At 46.7% G+C, this 26475-nt stretch overlaps 2 protein-coding genes across 6 annotated transcripts in view; one reads left to right on the top strand and one right to left on the bottom strand.

The window, feature by feature from the left end:
• Positions 1 to 4164: 4164 nt before the first annotated feature.
• On the top strand, positions 4165 to 11319 carry TLDC2 (TBC/LysM-associated domain containing 2). Its single transcript, XM_047770178.1, has 6 exons — positions 4165 to 4299; positions 4376 to 4531; positions 5200 to 5352; positions 5539 to 5634; positions 9568 to 9641; positions 10702 to 11319. Exons 1-6 carry the CDS (start codon positions 4165 to 4167, stop codon positions 10835 to 10837), a joined length of 750 nt encoding a protein of 249 aa, XP_047626134.1. The 3' UTR covers positions 10838 to 11319.
• A 935-nt stretch (positions 11320 to 12254) lies between these two features.
• Positions 12255 to 26475, bottom strand: part of SAMHD1 (SAM and HD domain containing deoxynucleoside triphosphate triphosphohydrolase 1) — a 53105-nt gene continuing 38884 nt past the window's right edge. For 2 of the 5 annotated variants that reach the window (XM_047771141.1, XM_047771143.1), the window contains 3 exons: positions 18726 to 18830; positions 17888 to 18025; positions 12255 to 14397 (listed from right to left, as the gene is read on the bottom strand). In XM_047771141.1, coding sequence (XP_047627097.1) covers positions 14263 to 14397; positions 17888 to 18025; positions 18726 to 18830 — 378 coding nt within the window. In that variant the 3' untranslated portion in view covers positions 12255 to 14262. Of the gene's footprint in view, positions 14769 to 16427; positions 16744 to 17887; positions 18026 to 18725; positions 18831 to 26475 lie in introns of all 5 variants that reach the window. The other 3 variants (XR_007133863.1, XR_007133862.1, XM_047771142.1) reach the window with 3 other exon arrangements.

Genomic DNA, 26475 nt, shown 5'->3' with positions numbered 1-26475 from the left:
TGGGCATATTTTTTTCCAGCAGCTTCTACCCTGGTTGGAGACCACTTACTCTGACTGCTGAAGCCCCTTTTAAATTTAAAGATCTGTGTTTCAACAACACAGCGGTCACTTAAGTCCTACTATGAGCCGGGGACAGAGAAGTAGCCCCACGGACAACATGCCTACTATGTACCAGACACTGGGCTTCCTGTGCCTGATCTCACCCATTTCACCACCCCATTTGAGAGCGGGTGGCTGTTGGGGAACCCTACCACATGGCCCTTGTCTGTAACGCTCCCCTTTAGGGAAGAGCCTTCCGAAGTGGGCTTCAGGCACCACGTGACACCCAGTAACTGTGCGAGAGGCTCTGGATTAGAGCCAAGGAGTTCAGTAAACACCACCTCTTTGGGCTGGTGGGGGCAGAGCTTGAGGCTAGAGGTGACAAGGTCTTACACCTTGAGTTTCTGATGGACAACAATCACTGCTAGGCCTTCCCAGCTGGAACCGGAACAGGCGCAGGGCCAGGGCCTGCCGCCCTCTGGGCAGGTATAAGAACCAGGGAGGAGGGCTGGAGCCCGGATGGGGCAGAGAGGTGCCAGCCGCCCTCCAGGGACCAGGGTGCAGAGCTAAAACTGCTTCATACACATCACCGGGTGACATGGTCCGTTGTGAAAGTGAACCCCCTCTCTGTGGGATCCAGGAGAAGCCTTAGGGGAGCTGTCAGGCTGGACAGGCTAGAGGAGGACACCAGAAGCCGAGACTCGGCAGGGTGAGTATATCCTTCGCAGGTTCCTACCTTTTCCTTCCCCACTGAGAGACCCTGCAAGTGACCGAGGGATTCCTGTCCCCGAGGTGCCCAGGTGGAGAATGAGGCCATTTGTCAGGGACTTGAGCTCTGGATCTCTCAAGGGGGCAGCGTGGGGGGGATAGCAATAAGCACTGTTATTTATCCAGCCCTCCCCAAACACTAGGCACTGTGGGGTATCTCACCAAGGACAGGAGGATGGAGGACTGGCTCAGCACCTTTGTTCTTCAGGCATTATCTTCATTGATTCTTATAATAGCCCTATTGTGTAGATAGGTATTAGTGTTTTACAGATAAGGAGATGGAGCACAAAGATGTTAAGTAACTTGTCTAAGGTCACACAGCAAGCAAGTGGCAAAAAAAGATTCTGTGCTCTTAATGACTGTGTTATACCATCGCGTGAAGGTGGTCAGTCCCTGCTACTTTTTCTTTCTCGTTTTTTTTTTTTTTTTTTTGGCCACCCCATGGCATATGGAGTTCCGGGCCAGGAAGCAAATCTGAGCCACGGTTATGACCTAAGCTGAAGCAACGCCAGATCCTTAATCCACTGTGCCGGGCTGGGGATCAAACCTGTGTCCAGCGCTCCCAAGACACGACCAATCCTGTTGCACCACAGCAGGAACTCCAGTCCCTCCTACTTTCTGAGTGGCAGTTTCCTAATTTGTAATTCAAGGGTTTTAAGATATGATAATTAGAAAAATATCCTGAGATTCCTGAAAGGTACCTGGACATAGGTCAGATTTAAGAACTCAGATGCCTGATCAGAAACATTTATCAAGAACATATGAAAGTCCTTTGATCTACTATTCAACATGTGAAATTTATTGTAAAGGATACCATCAGATTTATGAATAAGGAAGTTCATTATAATTTTGTTTATAATCATAGAAAATGAGAAGCAAACAAAATGTCAATCATTTGAGAAATGATATACATCCTATGATGAAATAATATGCAGCCATTTAATGATTTTTTTTTCTGTTATAGCTGGTTTACAGTGTTGTCTCAATTATTATATGCAGCCATTTAAAAGCATGTGTTCAGAAGTTCTCTGTGGTCCAGCAGCTTAAGGATCTGGCGTTGTCACTGCTGTGGCTTGGGTTACTGCCGTGGCAAGGATTCAATCCCCAGCCCAGGAACTTCCACATGCTGGGTACTGCCAAAAAAAAGAAAAGAAAAGAAAAGAAAGACAGAAAGAAATCATGTGTTCAAAGGGTACTAAATGCAATTGGAAAATTTTGGGGCATTCCCATTGTGGCTCAGAAAGTTAAGAACCTGACTAGCATCCATGAGGATTTGGGTTCAACCCCTGGCCTCCCTCAGTGGGTTAAGGATCTGATGTTGCTGTGAACTGTGGTGTAGAATGCAGCACAGCTCAGATCCCGTGTTGCTGTGGCTGTGGTGTAGGCCAGCAGCTACAGCTCTGATTCGACCTTAGGAACATCCATATGCTGCAGGTGTGGCCCGAAAAGAAAAGTAAGGACAAGAAAAGAAAATGTTCATTTATTAAGTTTGAAAGAGCACGTTATAGAACTACACATGATATTATCTATTTATAAATGTGTATATATACATATATGTGAAATAAATATAAAAGACAGGAAAAATACCCTTAGAGGTTGAGTTTATCTCTGAGATGGAATTATGAATGTTTTTGCATATTTATGATTTTATAGATTCCTCAAATTTTCTACAATAAACATGTATTGCTTTTTTAATTCAAAAAATGAAAAAAAAAATTAAAAGATCTGTCCTTTTGTGCTAGCTTGGTCCCTTTCAAGCTTATGTTAATAATAGCTTTATGAGGAAACTGAATTGTAGGCTGTTAGTACTGTGAGGGCCCCTGAACTAGTCCAACATGTTACATGTGGGGAAACTGAGGCCTGGGCTGCAAGGGGCTTATGCAAGGTCATACAGGGAAGCAGAGGCTCAGACCTCCAGTCTGAGAGCTCAGGCACCTGCCCAAAGGCCAAAGTCCACAGGCCAGGCTGCCAGAAGGGCAAAGAGGTGGAAGGGAATCACAACTGGAATTTACAGCTAATGTGTGTTAGTTGCTAACTATAAGTATGGCCTTGAATGCCAAGTGTAGCCAACCTCACAGACCCACCCAAGGACAAGCTGGCCTGGGAGTGACAGGTGAGCGACAGGTGAGAGGGAGCAAAGGGCAGCTGGGTGGGTGTGGAGACAGCCGGGTGTGCCCCAGGTCTCTCCCTCTCCTCTGCAGGGCTTGCCCAGTGGTGCTTCCTCCCTGGCAGGGCTAAGGCCTCACTTACTGCCCTCGGCTGGGCTCGGACAGCAGAATGAAAGGTCTCCGCTGGCGTTACACCCGGCTGGTAAGGGGCCCAGCTTGGCCTGGGGGTCCATGGGGAAAGGTGGGGGGAGGTGAGATCTCTGGCAGGGTGGGGCCTGGGCCAGGGTTGGACACAGCAGTATCCCCTGTCTGAGCCCCTCCCTAGCTGGCCCAGGGTTCAAGGTAAGGGCTTAGGAAGCTGGGGCCTTAGGACCCAGCCCAGTGGTCCTGACACCCTCAAGGAGCACAGGTCTTCCTCTCTGGAGTGGGTGCCAGATGGAGCAGAGCTAGGATCCCCTCCTTAGCCCTGAACCTGGGGAAGAGGAAAGCAGTATCCATCCATCTCTCATTCTCAAGGAGGGCTCTCCATAGGAAAAGCCCCGAAGTCAGTGTGTGCAGGCCTATGGAAGCTCAATGCAGTGAATGAATGAATATGAAGGAATGAATACACTAGCATACATGCCCACTGACACACATATGTTAACACAATTCCAACTCTCATAAACACATTGGCAGGTAAAACACAAGGTTGCACTCAATACCTTCTCACACTGATCTGCCTACACGACTCTATTTTAAGGCAACACACCACACATTTGCACAAACACACATTTTACCTGAACCTACACACTGTCTCACCTGTGACTACATGCTTTGTTTCACTGGCTGATGGGGAAACATCTGGTTCCTGTCTTCTTCTTTTGTAAAATGGGGATAAGAAGAAGCACATTCTTGGAGTTCCCTGGTGGCCTAATGGTTAAGATTCAGTGTTGTCACTGCTGTGGCACGGGTTCGATCCCTGGCCCCGGGCCAAACAAACAAAAAGCAACACATTCTTCTTAGAACTCTTGGAAAAATTCAGCGAGATCTTGCACAGCAAGCATTTCACTCAGGCCTAGTCAAGTGTGTGTTCTGTCAACATCTGCCACTATATCTGTTATTATCATCGTTATGTCATGTCAAGTGCACACAATTGCAGCTCCCAGGGCTGGGCTGCCACCTGCCTTTCTCTCCTGCCCCCAAGCTTAGAATGCAATCCCTGGCACCCACTCTGGATATAGAGCAATCAGACAGACAAAACTCGGGGCCCATGGCCACATCTGCTGGGTATGGCTGGCAGGGGCAGGGAGGGAGCCGGCTGGAGGTAGGGGCAGGTGTGGTCAGCAGCTTTCTCCGGCTGGGCTGGCCACCGCAGAGGCCTGGGCAGGATGAGGAGGCAGCCGAGGTCTTCGGGCTCCGAAGGTGTGGAAGCTGGTGTCTCCTTGACCTTTGACTCACTGGGCTTCTTTGTGTTTTCACAGCCCAGCCAGGTGGAGGACGCTCTGTCTGAGGAGGAGGGTGAGGAAGAGGAAGACGAGGGGGACACAGTGCCAGCCCCAGCTCCTGCTCCTGAAGATCCCGTGGAGCCCCAGCTGGCAGAGGCCAGCCAGGTTCTGGGAGCCTCGGAGATCAGGCAGGTTCGGGCACAGTCCACGGTACAAGGGTTTCATCCTGAGCCTGAGTCCCACCCTCCTGCCCTCCTGGCTGGACCTCAGCCAGGTGGGGTCACTCCTGCTCTGTCCTCAGTTCGCTGTGTCATCTTGGGCAAATCATTTCTCCTCTCTGGGCTTTTCTTCCCTTTCTTGAAAAAGGATCCAGTAACCCTAGCTCCAGCTTCTGCACTGGGCCAGGAAGTTAAGGATGTAGTGAAAAAACCGACTTCTTAAGTAGAACTAGTCATTGGGAACTGATGCCAAAGCTGGGGTGGGGGTGGGAGGATGAGGTGGGGAATTGAGAATTCAGCATCCCATCTGTTCTCTGGCTGCTGGGGGCCAAGGTGACCCCTCCGACCTGGGTTCAAATCCTGGCTCTGCCACTTATTCCCCATGTGGGCTTTAGGCCAGTTGCCTCATCTCCCTGGACCTCAGTTTCCTCATCTGTAAAATGGGAAGAACAGTCCCTCTCTCTGAGGGCTGATGCTAATTGCCATGCAAGTGCCCTGGAAACAGTAAACTACTCTGTAACCTGTAAAGTCTCCTGCTTGTGGGTGGGGGCTGTTGAACCTCAGCCCTCCCAGACCCCAAGGAGATGGAGCAGGGAGGGTGAGAGGACCAGAACCCTTGCTCATCTTCAGCCCCACCCCCAGCTCAGCCTTCACCTCCCCCCGAGAGTCACTGGACACTCCTGGAGTCTGGCCTTCTGCACATCGAGGAACGGCTTCAGTCTGCGGAGCCTGTACAGGCAGATGGAGGGCCACAACGGGCCAGTGCTGCTGGTGCTGAGGGACCACGATGGCCAAGTGAGCCACGCTGGGGAGTGTTTGGGGGGGGGCGGGGGACGTGTGCTGATGGGCTCCCGAGGGTGTCTCCCACCTCTGCCTCTGCCCTAGGACACCCAGGAACTTCTTTAAGTCAGGCCTATACTTCTGACCCTGGAGCGTGGGGCTGCCAGTATAGCGCAGACTGCAAGCTCTTCTGCTTTCTAGATGTTTGGTGCCTTCTCCTCCTCGGCTATTCGACTCAGCAAGAACTTCTACGGTACTGGCGAGACATTCCTCTTCACCTTCTCTCCACAGCTGAAGGTGATGCTCTTAACCTTCCAGGAGGGGAGTGGGATCTATGGCAGGACGAAGAATCTGGGCGTCGGTCCCAGTGGCCCCCAACTCCACTCCCTAGGCTGGGTGCCTGGCATTCCTCCATCCTTCCACAGAGGGAGTGCAGCAGGGCAGAGGCAGGCAGAGCATCCTCCTTTATTTAAAAATGCTCACTCAGGAGTTCCTGCTGTGGCAAAACGGAAAGTGCTGGGATGCAGCTTCGATCCCCCACCTGGCATAGTGGATTTAAGGATCCAGTGTGGCCATGGCTTAGGTCACAACTGTGGCTTGGATCTCATCCTTGGCCTGGGAACTCCATCTGCTGCGGGGAGGCCAAGGAAAAAAAAAAAAAAAAGCCCACTCCATCCCTGGCAACCACTGACTGGCTTGAGGGGAGGTTTGTCACTCCTCCTGTATCCAGATTCAGGCTGGAAAGTTGGAATTGGTCCAAGTGCAGCAGACCTGTGGTTGTGGGGGTAGGAAGATGAAGCCGGACATGCCCAGTGGCTTTATCTTCTTTGCCTTGTCAGTTGAGGCCATCATCTAAGGGTGGGGATGGGAGAGGGTGTGAAGGTCGAGGGGTGCGAAGGTGTCAGAGGAATGGAAAGAAAAGCCTGCTGGAAAAAAACTAGAGAAACAAGAGTGCTGAGTGGAGGTCTGAGGCCAGTTACTTTGGTGTTAGCGCTTTTCTCTAGCAACATTTGGTACCTCAGGCTCAGGCAGGGAGAGCGTGGATGGGAGGGTTCATCCACAACCAGGGTTTGGCCAAGCTGATTTTTCAGAGGGCGAGAGAGAAGAGGAAGTTGAAAGAACGAGATAGACCAAATGGGGGAAGTGCTTGTTCCAGGTGCATGGCTGCCATTAGAGATGTCCTCTCCGATGCACAGGACACCCACAGCTACATCCAGAAATATGGTCACCTGGTCACATGACAAGGTCACAAGGAGCTGGGACTGACTGCCTTGCTAAAGGCAAAACGCACCATACCCATTGCACTGCCTCCATCGGCCAGCCTGGCCATCTTATCAGGGACCAGGAGAGGGGCCACTTGTTCTAGGAAACCCAGGCTGGATACTAGTCTTCACCAGCAGCCTTCACCAGAGTCCATGAACTAGAATTCTCAAGCTGCAGAATGTTCCTCCTATTGCACCGACACCTCTCTGGCAGAATCCTTTGCTGGTTCCTCCTCATCTCCCCAACCTTTTAACACTACAAGGTCTCAGAGCTCAGGTGTTGGTTCTCATCTTTTCTCTGACTACCCTCTTTTCCTTTTCCAGTCACTCCCCAGTGTCTCCAATTGGATCATGCATGGCATTTCAAGCGTCACGTGTTCAAAGCTGATTTTCTTCCTGCCACTTCCCTGACAAAGTTAACGGTGCCTCCATCTTTCCTGCCATTGAAATTCAAAATTTTGGAGTCCTTCTTAACTCCTTCACACCTACATCTGAGCTGTCAGCCTAGTGTGATGGCTCTTCTTTCTCTTTCTATCTCTATCCAGCGGCCACCACTTCTCACCATGTCCTTTGCTGTCGCCCTGGTTCAAGCCACCATCATTACTTGTCTGTTTCCTGCTAGAGCCTCCTATTACCTCCATCTCCAGTCAGCAGTTTCTGGAGTGACCCTTTTACAACCTAAGTCAGAGCATGTCACTCCTGGGTGCCATGCTGCCAGTGACTTCCCTCTCCCTCAGAGAAAAGCCAAAGTCTTCACAATAACCCACAAGTCCCTGCCTTTTCTGGCTTTTCTCTGATGTCATTTCTTGCTACTTTCCCTCTCCCTCACTCTGCTGTAGCCACAATGACCTCTAGGCTGGTTTTTAAACACATAAGCCGTTCCCACCTCAGGGCCTTTGCACAGGCTATTCTGCTTAGCATGCCCTCCACAGGATCTCCACGTGGGTCAGTTCTCACTTCCTTCAGGATTCTGTTTACATATAGCCCTCTCCACCAAGCCCTCCCTGACCACCTGGCTCAAATTTATAACACTCCAGCCCCTGGAAACTCATCGTCCTTCTCTACTTCTTTCTCCTTAGCATTGTCACCCCCTAACATATTATTTATTTTACTTATTTACCTTCCTTGTGCCACGAGAATGGGAGTCTCAGGAGAGAGGAATTTTTGTCTATGCTCACTGTTCTATCCAGTACCTAAAACAGTGCCTGGTGCTAAGTGCTAATTTTTTTTTTTTTTGCTATTTTAGGGCTGCACCCACAGCATATGGAAGTTCCCAGTCTAGGAGTCAAATTGGAGCTGTAGCTGCTAGACTATGCCACAGCCACAGCCACAGCAACGCGGGATCTGAGCCGCATTTGTGACCTACACCACAACTCACAGCAATGCCGGGTCCTTAACCCACTGAGCAAGGTCAGGGATTGAACCTGCATCCTTATGGATCCTAGTCAGGTTCGTTAACCACTGAGCCACAAAGGGAACTCTTAAAAAAATTCTTGAATGGAATGAATGATTGTTTCAGTGGATTACTAGTCTTCCCAGGCTATTGTTATGGGATCTCATCTTGTCAAAAACTGGTTAATTTTTGCCAGTCTTTGGTCTTCTGGCACTTCTTGTGTTCTTCATGAATTCCCAGCAGTTCCTTGACCACAATTCCAAGAAGCACCACAAACATGGTCTTAATTTTTTTCTGTAGCAATGTTTATCTTCCTCCTTTAAATTTCAAGGTCATGTTCCTTAAGGAAAGCAGAGGATTTGAATAGTTCTGTCTTCTTGTGGTCACTTGTTAAATATTATCTCTACTGAGTCCAGAGCTTATCTTTTATTAGTCCATTTTCTTGCTAAAAACCCTTTGGTTGCTCAGATTATTTATTTTTTTGCAATTAATTATATGCTTTACTCTGTAGCCTTTTAAAAATCTTTTTATTAGCTACATTGACTCTTGAACAATTTGTTCCCTCGACAAACATCTAGAGCAAGTCTTGGGAATATTACTAGAATCAAGACAGACTTCATGGAGCTTTACGTGTTATCACGGCAGTCAGTGGGATGTTGCTATATGAACAGGGCCTGGGAAGAGGGGCTACTTAAAATTTCTCTGGGATGATATTTGGGCTGAAGGATGAGAAGTGAGCCATGAGCCATTTGAGGAGCTGGGGGAAGAGCACTCTGGACAAAGGGATCAGTCAGCGTGAAGGTTCTGGAAGAGCAATAGTTTCAGGTGTTCCAGGGGCAGAAGGGCCAGTGTGGATGAGGTACAATCAGTAAGGAGGAGAAGAGGCTGGAAAGGAAATCAAGGGTAAAGCAGGTTGGGCTTTTGGCTGTTGGAAGTAGCTGGATTCCATTCCCATTGCCAGGGCCATCGGAGGGCTTTAGCAGAGGAGGGCCAATATGCGATTACATTTTGATAGACCACTCGGACTGCCATGCAGAGATGGGCTGTGGGCAGGAGACAGTAGAAGCAGAGGCCCATAGGAAGCTGTCATCCAGGGAAGAGTGACAGGCCAGGAAGGATGGGACAGAAATGGTGGTAGTTGGGTCTCTTTAGGGTGGGACCCACAACACTTGCTGAGGAACTGAGTGGGAGGCAGCAAAAGGGGTAGGGGAGTGAGCAGACTTGGTATCAAGTGGGAGCAAACAGTCAATGGTAAGGTCAGGGCCCAACTCCTGACTGGGACTTTTCCCCTCCTCTTTCCAGCTTCGGAAGCAGGAAGCCTCAGAGAGTTCTGGCCTATTCCTAGAATAGAAGGGCTTTGGGGCTGTGGGAATTCAGCTTGGGAGGCAAGAGGAGGTGAACTCCAGGGAGACTGAAAAGATATTTTAAGAGGTAGGAGCCCTAAGTACTTCTGAATGCAGCTTATCTGGGGCCTGGATGTTCTGTTCCCTCCACAACACTGCCACCCAGTGGTGTAGAGTCAGACTGCAAGGGCAGGATTCACGTAGTAACCAGAGGCTTTTCCTGTCATCACAGGTCTTTAAGTGGACAGGAAGCAACTCTTTCTTTGTGAAAGGAGACTTGGATTTACTGATGATAGGCTGTGGCAGGTGCGTGTCTCAGTTCTCCCCATGTCTCGAGTCTTGAGATGGTCTGTGCCCTGGTTCCTTCTCCCGTCTGAAAACACTGGCTAGGCTGCTCCAGACAAAATGGGAAGGCTGCTGGTTAACCTTCAAGTCTCTCCCTTTCACATTTCCCACTCCCAGGGACATTTCCCAGTCCCTCAGCCAAAACCCTAACCCCCGCTCTAAGTCAATATTGAGAGGATGGCATGAATTCTCCTCCAAAGTGTTTAAATGGTGACAGCTTAGTCTGAATTTGTGTAACTTTGGGAACAGCATTCCACACAGTGGGCTAGAGGCTAGAGTCAGAGGATGGGCAAGCCTCAAATTTACCCATCAGCCCTGTAATCACAGGGAGTATAACTCACTAGAGGAAGGCATGCATCTGCCTGGGAACCTGGTGTGTGTGTGTGTTGTGAGAGAGAGAGACAGAGAGAAAGAGAAAGAGGTGGGAGGTGGGGGGGGTAGGAAGACAAGGTTAGTCTGGTGTGACCTGCAAATTCAGGCAAAATAAGTCTTATCCTGAGGGCACAGATGAAAGCATTGTTTGATTAGTACCAGTTCTTTGCTCTCCCAACTGCTTTAAAAGCTTCCATTGAGAGGCACCCTGACACAGAACATATCTGCCATTGCTGACTTGCAGTAACCCACCTCCCAGCTCCAGCCTAGGTTTGCCACCAAACGAGGGGATTACAATGGATGCTCTCTTGGCATGTTTTGGGCTCACGGTCCACACTTGTGAGAGTCCCTCCTTTGGTTAAGCATTGCTGTCTTAAAAACATTCCAAGTGTTCTAAAACTGGATTGTGGTGATGGCTGTACCACTGGATGTATTTATCAAAAAATCACTGAATTGTTAAAAAAAAATGCTCTAAACTCTGGGGGACAACACGCAAGTCCCTAACAATTTGGGATAAATTGGTTTAAGCAGAGATGAAACAAAGGGAAAATGGGGCTATGGTCAGGGTGTGGCCAAGAGTTGCTGGTGCAGCCTGAAAGGTCTCAACACCCAGGAGTGAGCCATGCCAAGACTTCCCTCTTCTCTTTAGTGGCCACTTTGGGCTGTGGTTGGATGGAGACTTGTATCATGGGGGGAGTCACCCCTGTGCAACCTTCAACAATGAGGTGCTGGCCCGGCAGGAGCAGTTCTGCATCAAGGAGCTGGAGGCCTGGGTCCTGAGCTGAAGCCCCCATGGTGGGCAGCTTCCCGAGGCAACGGATGCTTGAACCTGCCCTGGATGCCGGTGAGGCCTCCTTCACAGAGGGCAGTCTATTCTGTCCAACACACAGATGACCAAGTGTCTTAGTGTGGACTGTGGCTGTAAGCGAGCCCCCTGTCACCTGAGGACCAAGAATGGTGACAGGCAATGTTCTCCTGGAGGGCAGACTTTGAAGGACAGAAGGACGCTTATACTCACCAGAGCAGCACAGAATCCCTCATGAGAATCACCTTTTTCGAAATTACACGATACATGTTTATTGTAGCAAAACCAGAAGATTTAAAAAATTTTAAATTGCCTCCCTTCAAAATTCAGTCACTCTCTAAAACACGAACATTTTCACGTATATCCTTCCAGACAATTTTCCAAGGAGATATATATATATATATGTATATCTTATAAAATGGGACTCTAGTCTACATAGTTTAGAAGTTATTTTAACCTAAAGAATATTGTCAAATCACAGACACTTGGATTCGAGAGTGAAATTAATAAAGACTCCAGCAGCAGCCTTCTTTCCCCAGGACACTGAGGGCTTTCCGTTTGCTACCAGTGTGCCAGGTGCTTACAAATCTCTTATTTGAATCCACGAGGAAAATATGAAAGCAGCAAATGAACAATATGCATATTTGGGTAAAGAAGAAGAAATTCTGTAAATGGGAACCTTAGGGAGGTGGAAAAGGAGGAAGGCAAAACAGGAGCTCAGAAAAACTAGGAAATAAAAAAGGAATAAAAATCCATTTATCCCTTCCCATGCTAGTGCTTGCCTGCTGCTAGATTTTTTTTCTTTTTTCTTTTTTAAGACATGCTCAGGACATGTGGAAGTTCCTGGGATCAAACCCATACCATAGGGAGTTCCTGTCGTGGCTCAGTGGTTAATGAATCCGACTAGGAACCATGAGGTTGCGGGTTTGATCCCTGGCCTCGCTTAGTGGGTTAAGAATCTGGCGTTGCCGTGAGCTGTGGTGTAGGTTACAGACGCGGCTCAGATCCCATGTTGCAGTAGCCGTGGTGTAGGCCGGTGGCTACAGCCCCGATTAGACCACTAGTCTGGGAACTTCCGTATGCGGTGTGTGCTGCCCTAGAAAAAGGCTAAAAAAAAACCCAAAAAACAAACCCATACCACAGCATGACAACACCAGATCCTTTACCTGCTGAGCCACCAGGGAACTCCAGAAGATTCATTATTGAGTGAGGAAGCCAAGTAACATGGGCTCTGTTACTATCAACCCCTCTTAAAGACCCAGCATGGTAATGAGGTACAAAGCAACATCCAGGTGCATTCCTAGACAAAAATGCATTTCTTTTGCACAAAAGGGTCAAAACTGGGCACACTTTTGTGTGAGAGAAAGTCATCAAGGAAGACACGGTTGGTGTCAAAGTGGAGATACATTCATGAAGCTTTATTGCAGTTGTTTCCCTTACCCAGATGAAGTAACCAGTCACTTTAACTTGCAGCTCTATTTATGTTCTCAAGGTGACAATACTCAGTAACTCCAAAGGCCAAACTGTTAAAGTCTTGGTTTTTATACAAACAGTGAAGCTGCTTCTTAAGAAAAATTTAACCTTGTAAATGGCACTTGGTTCCCATAATTAAAACAGTTGCAAAGAGCATAAAGTGCAGTTACCTTACATGTAACAAAAGATGCAAACAAAATAGATTCAAGTTGTTTCTCAGAGCAAAATGATACAACACTGAGACAATGATTTAAAGGTAGGAGTTGCAAAAATAAAACAATCTTAGTAGAAAAACATTACATTCGTTACCTTGGGTCTGGGCACATTAAGTCTGAGACGGATAATTCTCCCCACTGAATGTTCTAGAGGCACCTTGGTCAAAACAGAGATGACCCGGCACCATGAACCACTTTCCTTGTGCGTTTATGAGCCCACATGTGACCACGTCCCCACCACATAGCATTGTGGTGGGAGAGAAGAGTTTTAACTATTCTATGAATGAGGGTCAACTCTCGATTATCTACAGAGGGATGGGGGAGGCGTGATAACTGAGGGAGGACGGCAGACATTCCAAATACATGTCACCCTCATGTCAACAGAGAGATCCTGGTTATACAGTGGAAGGTGGCAGCACTCCTAAGACCCTGTGGATAATCCACTGGCCTGTGGTCTGAGTTCCTCCCCTCCTCTCAGCCCGAGGAGTCAGGGCTGGCTCTGCACTCCCAGCCTGACAGGGACGCTATTGTAAGGGTGTGTCAGAGCATAAGATGTTAGGGGCTCGTGACTGCACTCCCCAGTGCCTTGCACCTGGCAGCCATCAGCTCTGGCTCTAAGTCCAGACTTTGTTCTTGGTAAGTTTCTGTAGCACTGGGGATGTGTGTTGGGGCAGGGGGGGAGTGCCCTCAGCTCAGGACCACTGTTCAACCACAGTGGGGCCTACTCCACCGCTAGAGGTAGAGACACAAAGGGGAACCTGAAATTCACTGGGTGATCACTTCATCTCAGCACAGGCAGCTCAGTCTGCGCTTTGAAACCTATGAAATGCACTGAACTGGCAAGAACGAAGTCCCGGCTCTGAGTAGCCCTGAGGATGACCTCTGATCAGCACCCAAGCAAGATGCAGAGGGCAGGTGGGAGGGGAGCTGCCTTCTGCAGGCATGGCAGTGGTCAAGCCCTCAGGGCTTGGGCAGCTAGTAACCAGGACAGAAAGAAACTAACCCAGGCTGGAGCCACAGTGGACCCCAAGAACAATCCAGTTTGGGGGATCCCTCTGCCATGGGGGCTGGGGGCCTCCTATAAGGTAGTTTAATGTGCCACTTCAGAGGAGGTCGAGCCCTCAGATCTTTTCAACAAGTCAATCAAGCCTCTCACCAAAGAGCAGGAGCCCACTCTTCACCCTCACCTACTGTGGACCCCAACCCAGCAGCTTACGGGAGCTGAGAGGGTGAGCAAGGTGCCCTTCACTAAGGTTCTGACTGTCGAAGGAGAGCTGCCCTCAAATCATGGGTGAGGGGTGCCTCCTCAGGGGGCTTGGATGTTACCTTTTGTTTTTAACCACAGCTGTTCATGGCAAGCCCAACTGCAAATTCCAGTGTGCACCTTTGTCTTATTTCCAATTTTTTAAAAAAACAATCATATGTCATAAGAGTTAGAAGCATATAAAAGAGTGGTTATTCTAAGAAAATAGACTGCTAAAGAAGAAAGGCTTCGATTAATATTAATAATAGGCAAGGCAGTGCTTTCCATAGCTCATGTAACAAGGTTTGCCTAATTCCTGTTTCTCTGAATAAAAATGAATGAGCATGTGTGTACATTCAAAATATAAAATAAAAAGCACTAGTTATCACTAAATTTGTAGAGCTCTGTGATCATATGCCCTAAATTGATTGGGGGGCGGGGAGAAGCTTTCTGTAAATAACTGAATGCAGACGTTCACACCGAGTCCTTTGCAAAAAGTCGGACTCTGGATTTGGATGCTTCTCGGGTGCGAGCTTGACTCTGGTCTGAATGCGTGGAATTCCACTCCAATTTTTGAGGCGTTATAAGTGGGGCTACAACATCACCATCCTGCCAAAGAGAGAGAAACTAGGAATAGGGAAAAGCCAGTTTTCATGGTTTTGAGCAAACATCTCAGGGACACATATTCTTGTTCTGCAGACATGTTGCTTCTTGACAGACTTACTCATGGGAAACCTCAGAATATATAGATGCTCTGTGCACAGGCCAAATTAGAAGCACCACAGTCCGAGGTAGGAAGAGCCTTTGGAGAAAAAGCCACCAGACCTATTCTTTTCAAAGACAGCCAGAAGCAGCATACTGCCAGCTTCTGCGGCCCTCTCCCTTCACGACCTTCACAGAACATACTCTGTCCTGGTTTTCCAGAAGGAGGAGCTGCACTGGATCCTTGCTTAGTCCTCTCTGTAATAAACGGCCCAGGTCTATAAGACAACAAAAGGGGGAAGGACAGCGTGTACCTGCAGAACTTGAAATTGCTCTGTAATCAAAGCTGTAACTTTGGCCCCATCAGCATAGACTCCACCCAAAATGGGGGATGGCCTCCAAGTGAAGTGACACCAAGTGTGCAAGAAAGCAGGCCCTCTAACACCTCTTTCCTGAACCATTCTTGAACTTGTGGATAGATCTTTCTAGGTTATCTGAGGGTTCAGGAACTTGAGAGCCTTTATTGCACTAGGAAGAGAAGGCATGTGATAGACTATCATGGCCCTTGTTTGCCTGTTTGCTCCCAGATCCTCTCTTGGCCCTCCTCTGCCCTGCTCTGTGTAACAGGAACTGCTCTCGTGAACTACATCTCCCAGCTCCATGCCTACTGGCGTCCAGTCAGGTCAATGGGAGGCACTGGTAGGAAACTGGAAGAGAAGGGGAGCAGAGAAACCAGGGTGTTTCTCCTTTAACCCCTCCGGCTGGGTAGTCTTGGCCATGACTCTTCTGTCATTGTAGCTTCTGCAGGTGGTCCAGCACCTGGACTCTCACCTCCTACCTAGAGGTGGCGGCAGCTTCCTGCTGTTGTCTCACTATCCTCTGCCCATGTAGCTTTGCTAAAGCTTTCGTATCTCGTCTCCTGATTACATTTCTTCTGTTGAACTACACTGTATCTGACTTGATAAAGCTATTATTATTATTATTTGTCTTTTTTAGGGCCGCACCTGCAGCATATGGAAGTTCCCAGGCTAGGGGTCGCATCGGAGCTGTGGCTGCTGGCCTCCACCACAGCCACAGCAATGCCAGAGCCGAGCAACGTCTGCACCTACATCACAGCTCACGGCAATGCTGGGTCGTTCACACACTGAGCGAGGCCAGGGATCGAACCCAAGTCCTCATGGATACTAGTCAGATTCATTTCCATGGAGCCACAATGGGAACTCCGATAAAACTATTATTAAAAGCGGCCCGGAGTTCCCGTCATGGCGCAGTGGTTAACAAATCCGACTAGGAACCATGTGGTTGTGGGTTTGGTCCCTGCCCTTGCTCAGCGGGTTGATGATCTGGCGTTGCCATGAGCTGTGGTGTAGGTCGCAGATGCGTCTCGGATCCCGAGTTGCTGTAGCTCTGGCGTAGGCCAGTGGCTACAGCTCCGATTCGACCCCTAGCCTGGGAACCTCCATATGCTGCAGGAGCGGCCCAAGAAATAGCCAAAAAAAAAAAAAAAAAAAAGACAAAAGCGGCCCCACGACACTCAAATTTGGAACACCTGTCCATCTCAAAGGCAACATTATTTTCTTCCAAGTCATCTCTATTTCTACCGGACATTCTTATTTCTACCCATCCTAATTTCAACTCTAATGAACTGTACAAATGCCAACTTGAGTATGTCATTCTCCTGCTTAAAACACTCCAACGGCTCCCATTTCTCTTGTGCTCTTGGGTTACAGGACTATGCTTAGGGCCCCAGACACACCCCCCTCACCTTTGGCCTCCCCCACCCCCCTTATCCATTGACTCCTCACCCATCCTTCATATCTCAGCTTCCAAGTCTGTCTTCACATAAACCTTTCCCAGCCAACCAAGTCTGGCTTAAACCCTTCTCCTTTTTGCACCTCTAAGACTGTACATGCTGCCCCCAACCCCAAAGCACTTACCAGGCCACAGTCATTGTCATTTACTCTTGTGTCTGTTATCCCCAACTAGAGCAGAGACCCTCGGGAACTGTCTGCATCAGGTACTGTTCCAGGTACCTAACACAGGGCCTGGTGAAAGCACTTTCACTGACTGAATATATCTGGATTTAAGGCAGTTATCGCCACATGGCTGAACTTGAATAGCCTCGTCTCTCTGCTTCCAGTCTCCCCACATTCCAATCCATCTGCTGCTAGAGTTTTCCTTCTTCATCAGGGGTTTAGTTTTCTTAGGATCTATAGTACCTAAGACAGACATACTTCCTTATTCTCACTCCAGCTGGAGATAAAAACACAGATGTAAATAAGAATTACAGCCACGCAGTACATCTTGAATGCTCTCAACAATTCCCTCCCCACTGTACATAAGAAAAAAATCTTTCTCAGCCATTATCCAAGGTTCTCCACAATCAACACAACTTTTCCTGTTTTCCCTGCCACCTCAACAATAAGACTTTTCTCCTCCAGTAAGACCAGTCTCCTCATCACCCCCAAACACACTCGACTTGTGCCAGTTTCATTCATTTTGTGTTGCTCCCATTGCCAAATACGTGCACCTTTCTCTCTGCTACTCATCCAAACACCATCTGGCCTCCTGGATCTAGTAGAGCCTTTCCTCCTTCCTAAGGCTTTTCTGACCATCCCCCAAGGCTCTGATACCAACAGAACTCATCTGTCTCTCGCTCTGGCACGTGACAAAGACCTGACGTACACTGCTACCCTTTCACGTCTGACCTTTCATTGTTTCCTTCAGCACATAATGTGTGTATGGGAGTGGGAAGCAACTATGGGTTTGTGAGAGAAAGTACTAGACTAGGAAGTGGACTGCCATTTCCCACCTGCCTGCCAACTGTATCCATTCAGCCAACAAATATCTATTGGTCATGTTCTCTGTGCCAGGCACCCAAGAGGTGCAGGTCAATAAGGCACAAGTTCAACAACATTCTCTATGGGATTGGTAAGTGGAGAATTTAAATAGGTTACAAGTTTGGGAACATTGAGTTTCAAACAAGTTAGAAAACTTATTGTCAGTCATATGTGGCCTTCAATAAGCTAACTACTCAGCTTTGGTAACTTTCTCTGTAAGTTGACACGATGTCTCACTTCTCGGGGTCACTGAAAGGATTGGGTTAGACAACTGGTGAGGACACTGTCAAGTACTAGTCACATGTTCATCATCCTTAGACATCCTTAGATTATTAGGACAATGCTGATAAACAGAGCACCCACTCACAATTGCTGCAGAAGAAATCGCTGGTTGACATGGATCCAGATATTTTAAGAGGAAAACTGAACGTGGAAAACTTTTCTCCCAAACCAAAACCAAATGACCATTATTTACATGAGAGCTTTTGAGAAGGAAGTAAGCATCTCTTTAGAAAAATAAAAATTTGTATTACCTATGTGAACAAGAACTCACCCACCTGTGGCTTGGTGAAATCATTGTCTAAGCACCACTGAACAAAATGCTGTCGTGCAGCAAACAGACTCTTTTCATCCGTCTTCTTACAGTAAACTCGAATTAGCTGTTCAGCAAATCTCTCTGGCAAAAGCTGTGAAACCTTTTTAAAGATGGAAATATTTCACTGTCACCTTAAATTCACACACTAAAGAGAGAGATCAGTTGTTCCTAAGCTCCAAGCTCAGTGCTGTAATTAAAAGTACCATGTTGTTTTGCTATTATATCCCAATGATAATCCAGAGAGAAGAATTCAAGATAGCTGTCATACTGCAAAATGTCCTGCAATTTTTAAATCCATTAATAAATGAACATGAAGGTTTGTGTGATATAATTACATGATGGCTACAGACTCTCACACAGAAGATATGCAAATAAGCATATTTAACTTAGATGACTTCCAACATATGACACTCCCTTCCCACTAGATTTACAACCTAGCCTCTAAAGCAAAAATCAGAGCTTTCATCTGTGTACAGCAAACAGGAAAAATTAGCTGTTAAAACGGTCTAGTCCACACAAAATCAGGTATACTTTAGTTTTAAAAATGTTTCTTTTTTGGGGGGAGGTATGCACACAGCATGTGTAAGTTCCTGAGCCTGAGATCGAACCCTTGCCACAGCAGTGACCAGAGCCTCAGCAGTGAAAACATCAGATTCTTAACCCAGTGACCCACCAGGGAACTCTGTCTTCTTTTTTTTTTTTAACTATACACATTGACTTTAGGACTTAACCTGCATGCAAATTTACTATAAAGACTTGCCAAGTGCCACTACAGTATATTTGTTTTATCTAATAGTTACCTGATTTTTAGTAATTATGATTGCCTTGTTGGGGTCACTCTTACAATAGAAGCGAACATTATCAATAGGATTCTTGTCTTCCATCCCGTAATCCATGTTGATAACCTTAACACAAGCAATAAATAAGTGATCACTTATATAATAGCAATGAAAATTGAATTCAGGGTTGTGGGGGCATCACAGGAAAGGAAGCAGAGCTCTCCAGAGGTTGAGAAGTAAGAGCCCAGGTAAGGTAGTTCACAGCAGAATAAAAGCAGCTCTGGTACATGATCCATAGGACCTTGGCCTTTGAACCTGGGTGGAGTGGGGTAGGTAGCTATGCTTTCAACATAAGTAGGGCATAAATGCAACACCCACTATGTGATAGACAGGGGTCAGGCACTGAGGTGGAGAGATACAAGGACATCTGATAAAATCCCGGCCCCTTCAGACCACGTGGCCTAGACTGAAGTTGAAGGAATAATTATAAAAGTAATTATCTAACCACATTTGTTTTAAGAGTTACCAAGGAAAAACAAGCGGTGCGGAGAAATTTTGTAACTAGGGAATCTAGTAGTCTGGGGCTCCTGGGGAATGACTGGGAATGTTTTCCTGGGAAAGTGACTTCATTAATAAGTGGGCAGGAATTAACCAGGCCTAGGGAGGAAAGAAAATAATTCCAGGCAGAAGAAAGAGCCCTCAGGCAGGGGGAATGAAACTGTCCGCTGGTTTTAGAAACACTTAAGTCACTGGTGATTCTGGTGAGAGTAGTTTTAATACAGGTAGACCTTGCAGATGTCGCAGGTTTCATTACAGACTGTAACATAAAGCAAATCATATGAACTCTTTGGTTTCCCAGTGCATAAAAGTTATGTTTATACAATCCTGTAGTTGATTAAGTGTGCAAGAGCATTATGTCTTAAAAAAACAGGAGTTCCCATTGTGTCTCAGCAGTTATGAACCCGGCTAAGATCCATGAGGATGAGGGTTCAATCCCTGGCCCTGCTCAATGAGTCAAGGATCTGGCATTGCTGTGAGCTGCAGTGTAGGTCACAGACGTGGCTCGGATCTGGCATTGCTGTGGCTGTGGTAAAGGCTGGCAGTTGCAATTCCACTTGGACCCCTAGCCTGGGAACTTCCACATGTCACACTTTCGGCCCTTGGGAAAAAAAAAAAAGTATGTACTTTTGTGTGTGTGTGTGTGTGTCTGCCTCTGGCATGTGCAAGTTCCCAGGCCAGAGATCAAACCCATGCCACAGCAGCCATCCAAGCTGCTGCAGTGACCACACCAGATCCTTAGATGTGCCACAAGAGAACTCCAACAATGTACATACTTTAATTTAAAAATACTTCCTTGGAGTTCCCACTGTGGCTCAAAGGAAACAAACCCGACTAGTATCCATGAGGATGTGGGTTTGATCCCTGGCCTTGCTCAGTGGGTTAAGGATCTGGCGTTGCCGTGAGGTGTGGTGTAGGCTGGCGGCTGCAGCTCTGATTCAATCCCTAGTCTGGCAACTTCCATATGCCACAGGTGTGACCCTAAAAAGCAAAACAAAACAAACAAAAAAAAACCCCCCAAAAAACAAAAACAAACAAAAAAAACTTTCTTGCTAAAAAATGCTAACCATCATTCTGAGCTTTCAGTAAGTCATCATCTTTGTGCAATAGTAACATCAAAGATCACTGATCACCATAACAAATATAACAGTAAAGAAAAAGTTTTGAGAATATTTTGAGAATTACCAAAATGGGACCCAGGGACACAAAATGAGCAAATGCTTTTGGAAAAATGGTGCTGATAGACTTGCTTGAGGCAGACTGCTGCAAGCCTTCAATTTGTAAAAAACGCAATACATGTCAAGTACAGTAAAGTGATTCACAACAAAATGAGGTATATCTATAGCGATGGTGACCCAAAAATATTCAGAAGTAAAATAAATAAAAGAGAGAAGATAACTCTTAGAAGTTTGGCTGTTGGAGTTCCCATCATGGCTCAGTGGTTGGCGAATCTGACTAGGAACCATGAGGTTGTGGGTTCGATCCCTGGCCTTGCTCAGTGGGTTAAGGATCCGGTGTTGCCGTGAGCTGTAGTGTAGGCTGCAGACGTGGCTCGGATCCCGAGTTGCTGTGGCTCTGACGTGGGCCAGCGACTACAGCTCTGATTAGACCCCTAGCCTGGGAACCTCCATATGCTGCGGGAGCAGCCCAAGAAATGGCAAAAAGACAAAAAAAAAAGACAAAAAAAAAAAAAGTTTGGCTGTTAAGAGAGGCAAGAGGGAAGAATATGGAATGGAACACAGTACCCAGAAAAGGTAAGGGGCCACAAGTTTTCGATGACTTTGACCCTGCAGAAGGGGAGACGGGTGAAGAAGAGTGTGGTTCATTATTTTATTAAGATGAAAGTCTGTTTAAATGCAGATGGGAAAGTCAAAGAGAGAGAGGGGAGAGAATAAATACCATAAGGTTCTGCAGATGTGCTGAGACAAATGGCTCTCTGGCTGCACTGTCCAATGCGGTAGCCACTGGGCCACATGTGGCTTGGCCTTTTGCAGGGCAAGTCATTAACATTACATACAAGAATAAAATGAAGTTCCCGTCGTGGCACAGTGGTTAATGAATCCAACTAGGAACCATGAAGTTGCAGATTGAATCCCTGGCCCTGCTCGTTGGGTTAAGGATCAGGTGTTGCCATGAGCTGTGGTGTTGGTCACAGATGTTGCTGTGGCCCTGCCGTAGGCTGGCGGCTGTAGCTCCGATTGGACCCCTAGCCTGGGAACCTCCATATGCCGTGGGTGCAGCCCTAGAAAATACAAAAAAAGAAGAAAAAAAAAAAGAATAAAATGAGGGAGTTCCCGTCATGATTCAGCGCTAACAAACCTGAATAGTATCCATGAGGATGCCGATTTGATCCCTGGCCTCATTCAGTGGGTTAAGGATCTGGCATTGTTGTGAGCTGTGATGTAGTAGAACACAGACGTGGCTCCGATCCCGTGTTGCTGTGGCTGTGGCATAGGCCGGCAGCAGCAGCTCTGATTTGACTCCTAGGCTGGGAACCTCCATATGCCTTGGGTGTGGCCCTAAAAAGGCAAAATAAATAAATGAATGAATAAATAAATAAACAAAATTAGTTTTTAAGTCACAGCAGCCACATTTCAGGTGCTCAACAGCCATTTGTGGCTTGTTGCTACCAAAGTGGACAGCACAGAGACGTAACATTTTCATCATCACAGAATGTTCTATTGGAACCCTAGCCTAGAAGACAAGTAGAAGGGTTACCCTTAGCCTTTGACAGGAAGAGAGACATTTCTCCATTGTGCCAGAGGGAAGGCTGAACATAGCTGTAGATGGAGCAGGCTTGCTTGTTTGGAGGTATAGGTTGAGAGAGTTCCTACCTAATGATCTATATTTTTATCTCAGAAATAAGAGCCAAAGTGGAATTAATCACTGAGAGTGAACACAGATGGGATTGGGGAGCAGGTCTGGAGATTTGGGAGGAGTAAAGATGGTTGAAACAGTCACAATGGAGACTGGAAGAACTGCACTAAGCTTGCCAGATAGTCCAGAGGGTCCAGCTAGGATAGATGACCATGAATCGTCACTCAGCCTTTTTCAAGGGGGGTGAAAAGAAAGGCAAGTGAGGTGAGGGTAACTGCAGAAAATGACTGAATTAATGGAAACAGGATCTAAATGTTGGACTGAGAGAGAAATAAAGATAAGCAGAAAGAAAGTTAGGAGACAATAAACTAGAGGTACAGATGTGCTAGGAACAAGCAAATAAGGAAGAAAGGGGTTTATGGACAGAGATGAGATGATTAAATTAGTGATTTTTTTTTTTTTTGGGGGGGGGGTCCATGGTAGGATTCCTAGGCCAGGGATCAAACCTGCAACATAGCAGTGATCCAAGCCACAGCAGTGACAACACGGGATACTTAACCACTAGGCCATCTGGGAACTCTTTAATGATTTTTATTTAAAAATTTTATTTATTTATTCAGTTTTATAGCTGCACTCACAGCAAATGGAAGTTCCCGGGCCAGGAATTGAACCCATGTCTCCACAGTAACCCAACCCAAGTTGGATTCTTAACCCACTCCACCACAGCAGAAACTCCTTTAAATTAGTGATTTTTAGAGGGAGGGTATTTTCAAATATCAGTAAGGTTCAGAATATAATTTGCTGAGCATGTTGGCTGAGGTGGATAAGGTCACTGAAGATGAGGATAAAGAGATGAGAGTTGGCGCCATATGGACTGGTAAGTTACTACAGATGATGGTAGGAACCGGAGCAAAGAGGAAGGCTCTAAACCATGTCAAAATCTCCAACCAAGATGACAGTAGCTGGCTTAAGGATGTGAGTCTCAGAGGATCGGGTCTTGTAGTGGTATAGGAAACAGGAAGGTCTCCTGACCCTGAGGAACATGCTTTTCCTGAAAGAGCTGCAGGGGAATCAGGTTCTCAGGGAACAGCCAGGCTGCAACAAAGGCAGAGATGGTCAGCAAAGGGGCTGACAATACAGGGGAGTTAGTTAATTACGGAGTGGAATGGGTTCATTACAAGAGGAAAGATTGGAAATGAAATAAGGGGAAGAAATAGAGTAATGTGGTGATGACAGTCCAGAAAAGAACAGATGATAAGAGGAGCTCATTCTATGGGTGATGGTGGAAGAAAACCACTATGAGCTTTGGTGGCTATGCTGCCAGTGGTCTATGAAAGGTGGACATGTGAGGTCCAGCTGTGATTCAGAAGTAAGACCAGGGGTCCTAGCACAAGGCCAGCCCTCCCACTCTGCATGGTCCACTGGCTTCAGAGATACATCTCTTTACCTGTGAGGGAGAACTGCTCAGGCCTCCCCACACTCCCAGAGATCATGCCCACACAAGGCTCTCTTCTGGATGTTGTTTCACATGGGAAGGACCCAATGTAGCCCTGACATTTTTACCCATCATGGTAAGGCATGGACACTAATCAAGTTTTCATAAGTGCCACTAGCTCTTTGGTATTTATTTCCTTGGCTTTAGAATAGGAATAAAAGGTAATCCTTATTTTCTCTATAACGCATAACTGTAAGATTTGGTAAGTTATTTTTCCAGAAGGGTGGTGTTACAATAGCTGGAGGTTCTATTCTATTCTTTTTTTTAAAAAAAATCTTTTTTGGCCATCCCATGGCATATGGAATTCCTGGGCTAGGGCTGAGCAATGTGGGCTCCTTTAACTCACTGTGCAGGCCTGGGGATGGAACCTGTGTCCTGGCTCTATAGACACCGCTGATCCTGCTGTGCCGCAGTAGAAACTCCTGGAGATACCCTTTTTTTTTTTTTTGTCTTTTTTGCCATTTCTTGGACAGCTCCCGCCGCATATGGAGGTTCCCAGGCTAGGGGTCGAATCGGAGCTGTAGCTGCTGGCCTATGCCAGATCCATAGCAATGCAGGATCCAAACAGCATCTGCGACCTACACCACAGCTCATGGCAACGCCAGATCCTTAACCTCCTGAGCAAGGCCAAGGATTGAACCTGCAACCTCACGGTTAACCACTGAGTCATGAGGGGAACTTCTTGGAGATCCCATTCTTTTTTTTTTTTTTTTTTTTTTTTTTTTGCTATTTCTTTGGGCCGCTTCCTGCGGCATATGGAGGTTCCCAGGCTAGGGGGTCTAATCGGAGCTGTAGCTCCCGGCCTACGCCAGAGCCACAGCAACGCAGGATCCAAGCCGTGTCTACAACCTACACCGCAGCTCACGGCAACGCCGGATCGTTAACCCACTGAGCAAGGGCAGGGACCGAGCCCGCAACCTCATGGTTCCTAGTCGGATTCCTTAACCACTGCGCCACGACAGGAACTCTGAGATCCCATTCTTAATCAAGGACTCAGAAGTAAAAAAGTAGCTACAGGCTAACAACTATGAATCTTTAATTACAAATAGTAAATTATGTTTTACAGCTCATTAAGTAACCATGAAAGTTGCTACATACTGTCCTAAAGGACCCACATATGGTAAAATATACCACACTGTCAAGCTAAAACTAGATACTAATATATGGTAAGATATTTAATTAGCAATTTTCCTGCTTTTTCAGAATATAGATGGGTTTTACCCATCTTAAAACAAAAAGGATTTTTTTTCAGATTATGAAACTCTTGTACCATACTCACTATAAAAAAAAAAAAAATCACCTGCAATTCCACGACTCAGGTAGAAACAGTGTTAACATCTTAATATATCTAGAATTTTTGTCAATGTGTTCACTGAATACATGAATATACATTTATTTAATTTTTTTTTTCTTTTTGTCTTTTTAGGGCTGCACCCTCGGCATATGGAGGTTCCCGAGCTAGGAGTCCAATCAGAGCTATAGCCGCCAGCCTACACCAGAGCCACAGCAACACGGGATCCGAGCTGCATGTGTGACCAACACCACAGCTCATGGCAACACCAGATCCTTCACCCACTGAGAGAGGCTATGGATTGAACCCGCATCCTCATGGATGCTAGTTGGGTTTGTTAACCACTGAGCCACAATGGGAACTCCAATTTTTAAAAGTTTTTAAATTTTTTTTGTATTTTTGACCCCACATGCAGCATATAGAAGTTCCCAGGCCAGCGACTAAATCCAAGCCACATCTGCAACCTACACCACAGCTGCAGCAACTCCAGATCCTTAACCCACTCTGCTGGGCCAGGGATAGAACCTGTGCCTCCACAGAGACATGCTGGATTATTAACTCACCTTGCCACAGTAGGAACTATACATGTATATACATTTAAAAAAATAAAAATAATATAATTCCATATGTATTTTCCCAATTATAAACATATTTCCATGTTAAAAACAACTTTTAATGTTTGCACTATTCCACTGAATTTCCTATTAAGAGACATACGTTTTTCCCTATTTCACACTATAATAATGCCACAATAAATATATTTGTGTTTTTTTGGGGGCAAAACTGATTATCTCCTTAGGACAAGTTCCCAGAATGAAATAGTTGAGTCAGGAGTTCCCGTGTGGCACAGTGGTTAACGAATCTGACTAGGAACCATGAGGTTGCAGGTTCAATCCCTGGCCTTGCTCAGTGGGTTAAGGATCCGGTGTCGCTGTGAGCTGTGGTCTAGGTCGCAGATGTGGTTCGGATGCTGCACTGCTGTGGCTCTGACGTAGGCCAACGGCTACAGCTCTGATTAGACTCCTAGCCTGGGAACCTCCACATGCCGCAGGAGTAGCCCTAGAAAAGGCAAAAAAAAAAAAAAAGAAATATCTGAGTCAGTTAATATTGGCCTGAGTTTGGTCTCTGATATCAAATTACACTCCCATATCCACATACCTTTATTACCATAAAATCTTACACAATTTTTTAATCTTATATGTCTGATAATCAAAATACTCACTGTTGCTTCAATTTGCCTACAGTTTAAAAAGAAAGCTAAACTCCTTTTCATATCTACTGGGCATGTGTATATCATCTTCTATGCCTGGCAGTCACCCGAAGCACCTCTGGTCCTCCATCCACTGGGAGATTCACTTTGGCAGAAAAATCCGACGGGAAGTGAGGGGTTGACTAGAAGTAATGCACCGCACTGAGGGCAAGGGCAGACACGTGACAGAGAAAAAATTCTGGAGAGTGAAGCCTTTCAGAGTCTCAGGTAGTCAGGATGAAAGATCCCTTCATTCTGGTGGAAACTTATCTAGTGTAACAGAAAACAGCAGCCAAGCTCTGCAGCTCTGAGGCACTTCAACACGCAGCCAAGCAAATACAGAGAGGGGCCCAAGGCAGTT

This window comes from Phacochoerus africanus, chromosome 3 (assembly GCF_016906955.1).
Source record: "Phacochoerus africanus isolate WHEZ1 chromosome 3, ROS_Pafr_v1, whole genome shotgun sequence".
NCBI lineage: Eukaryota > Metazoa > Chordata > Mammalia > Artiodactyla > Suidae > Phacochoerus > Phacochoerus africanus.
Note: the sequence above shows the minus strand (reverse complement) of the source record. Positions and strands in the feature narration are given on the sequence as shown.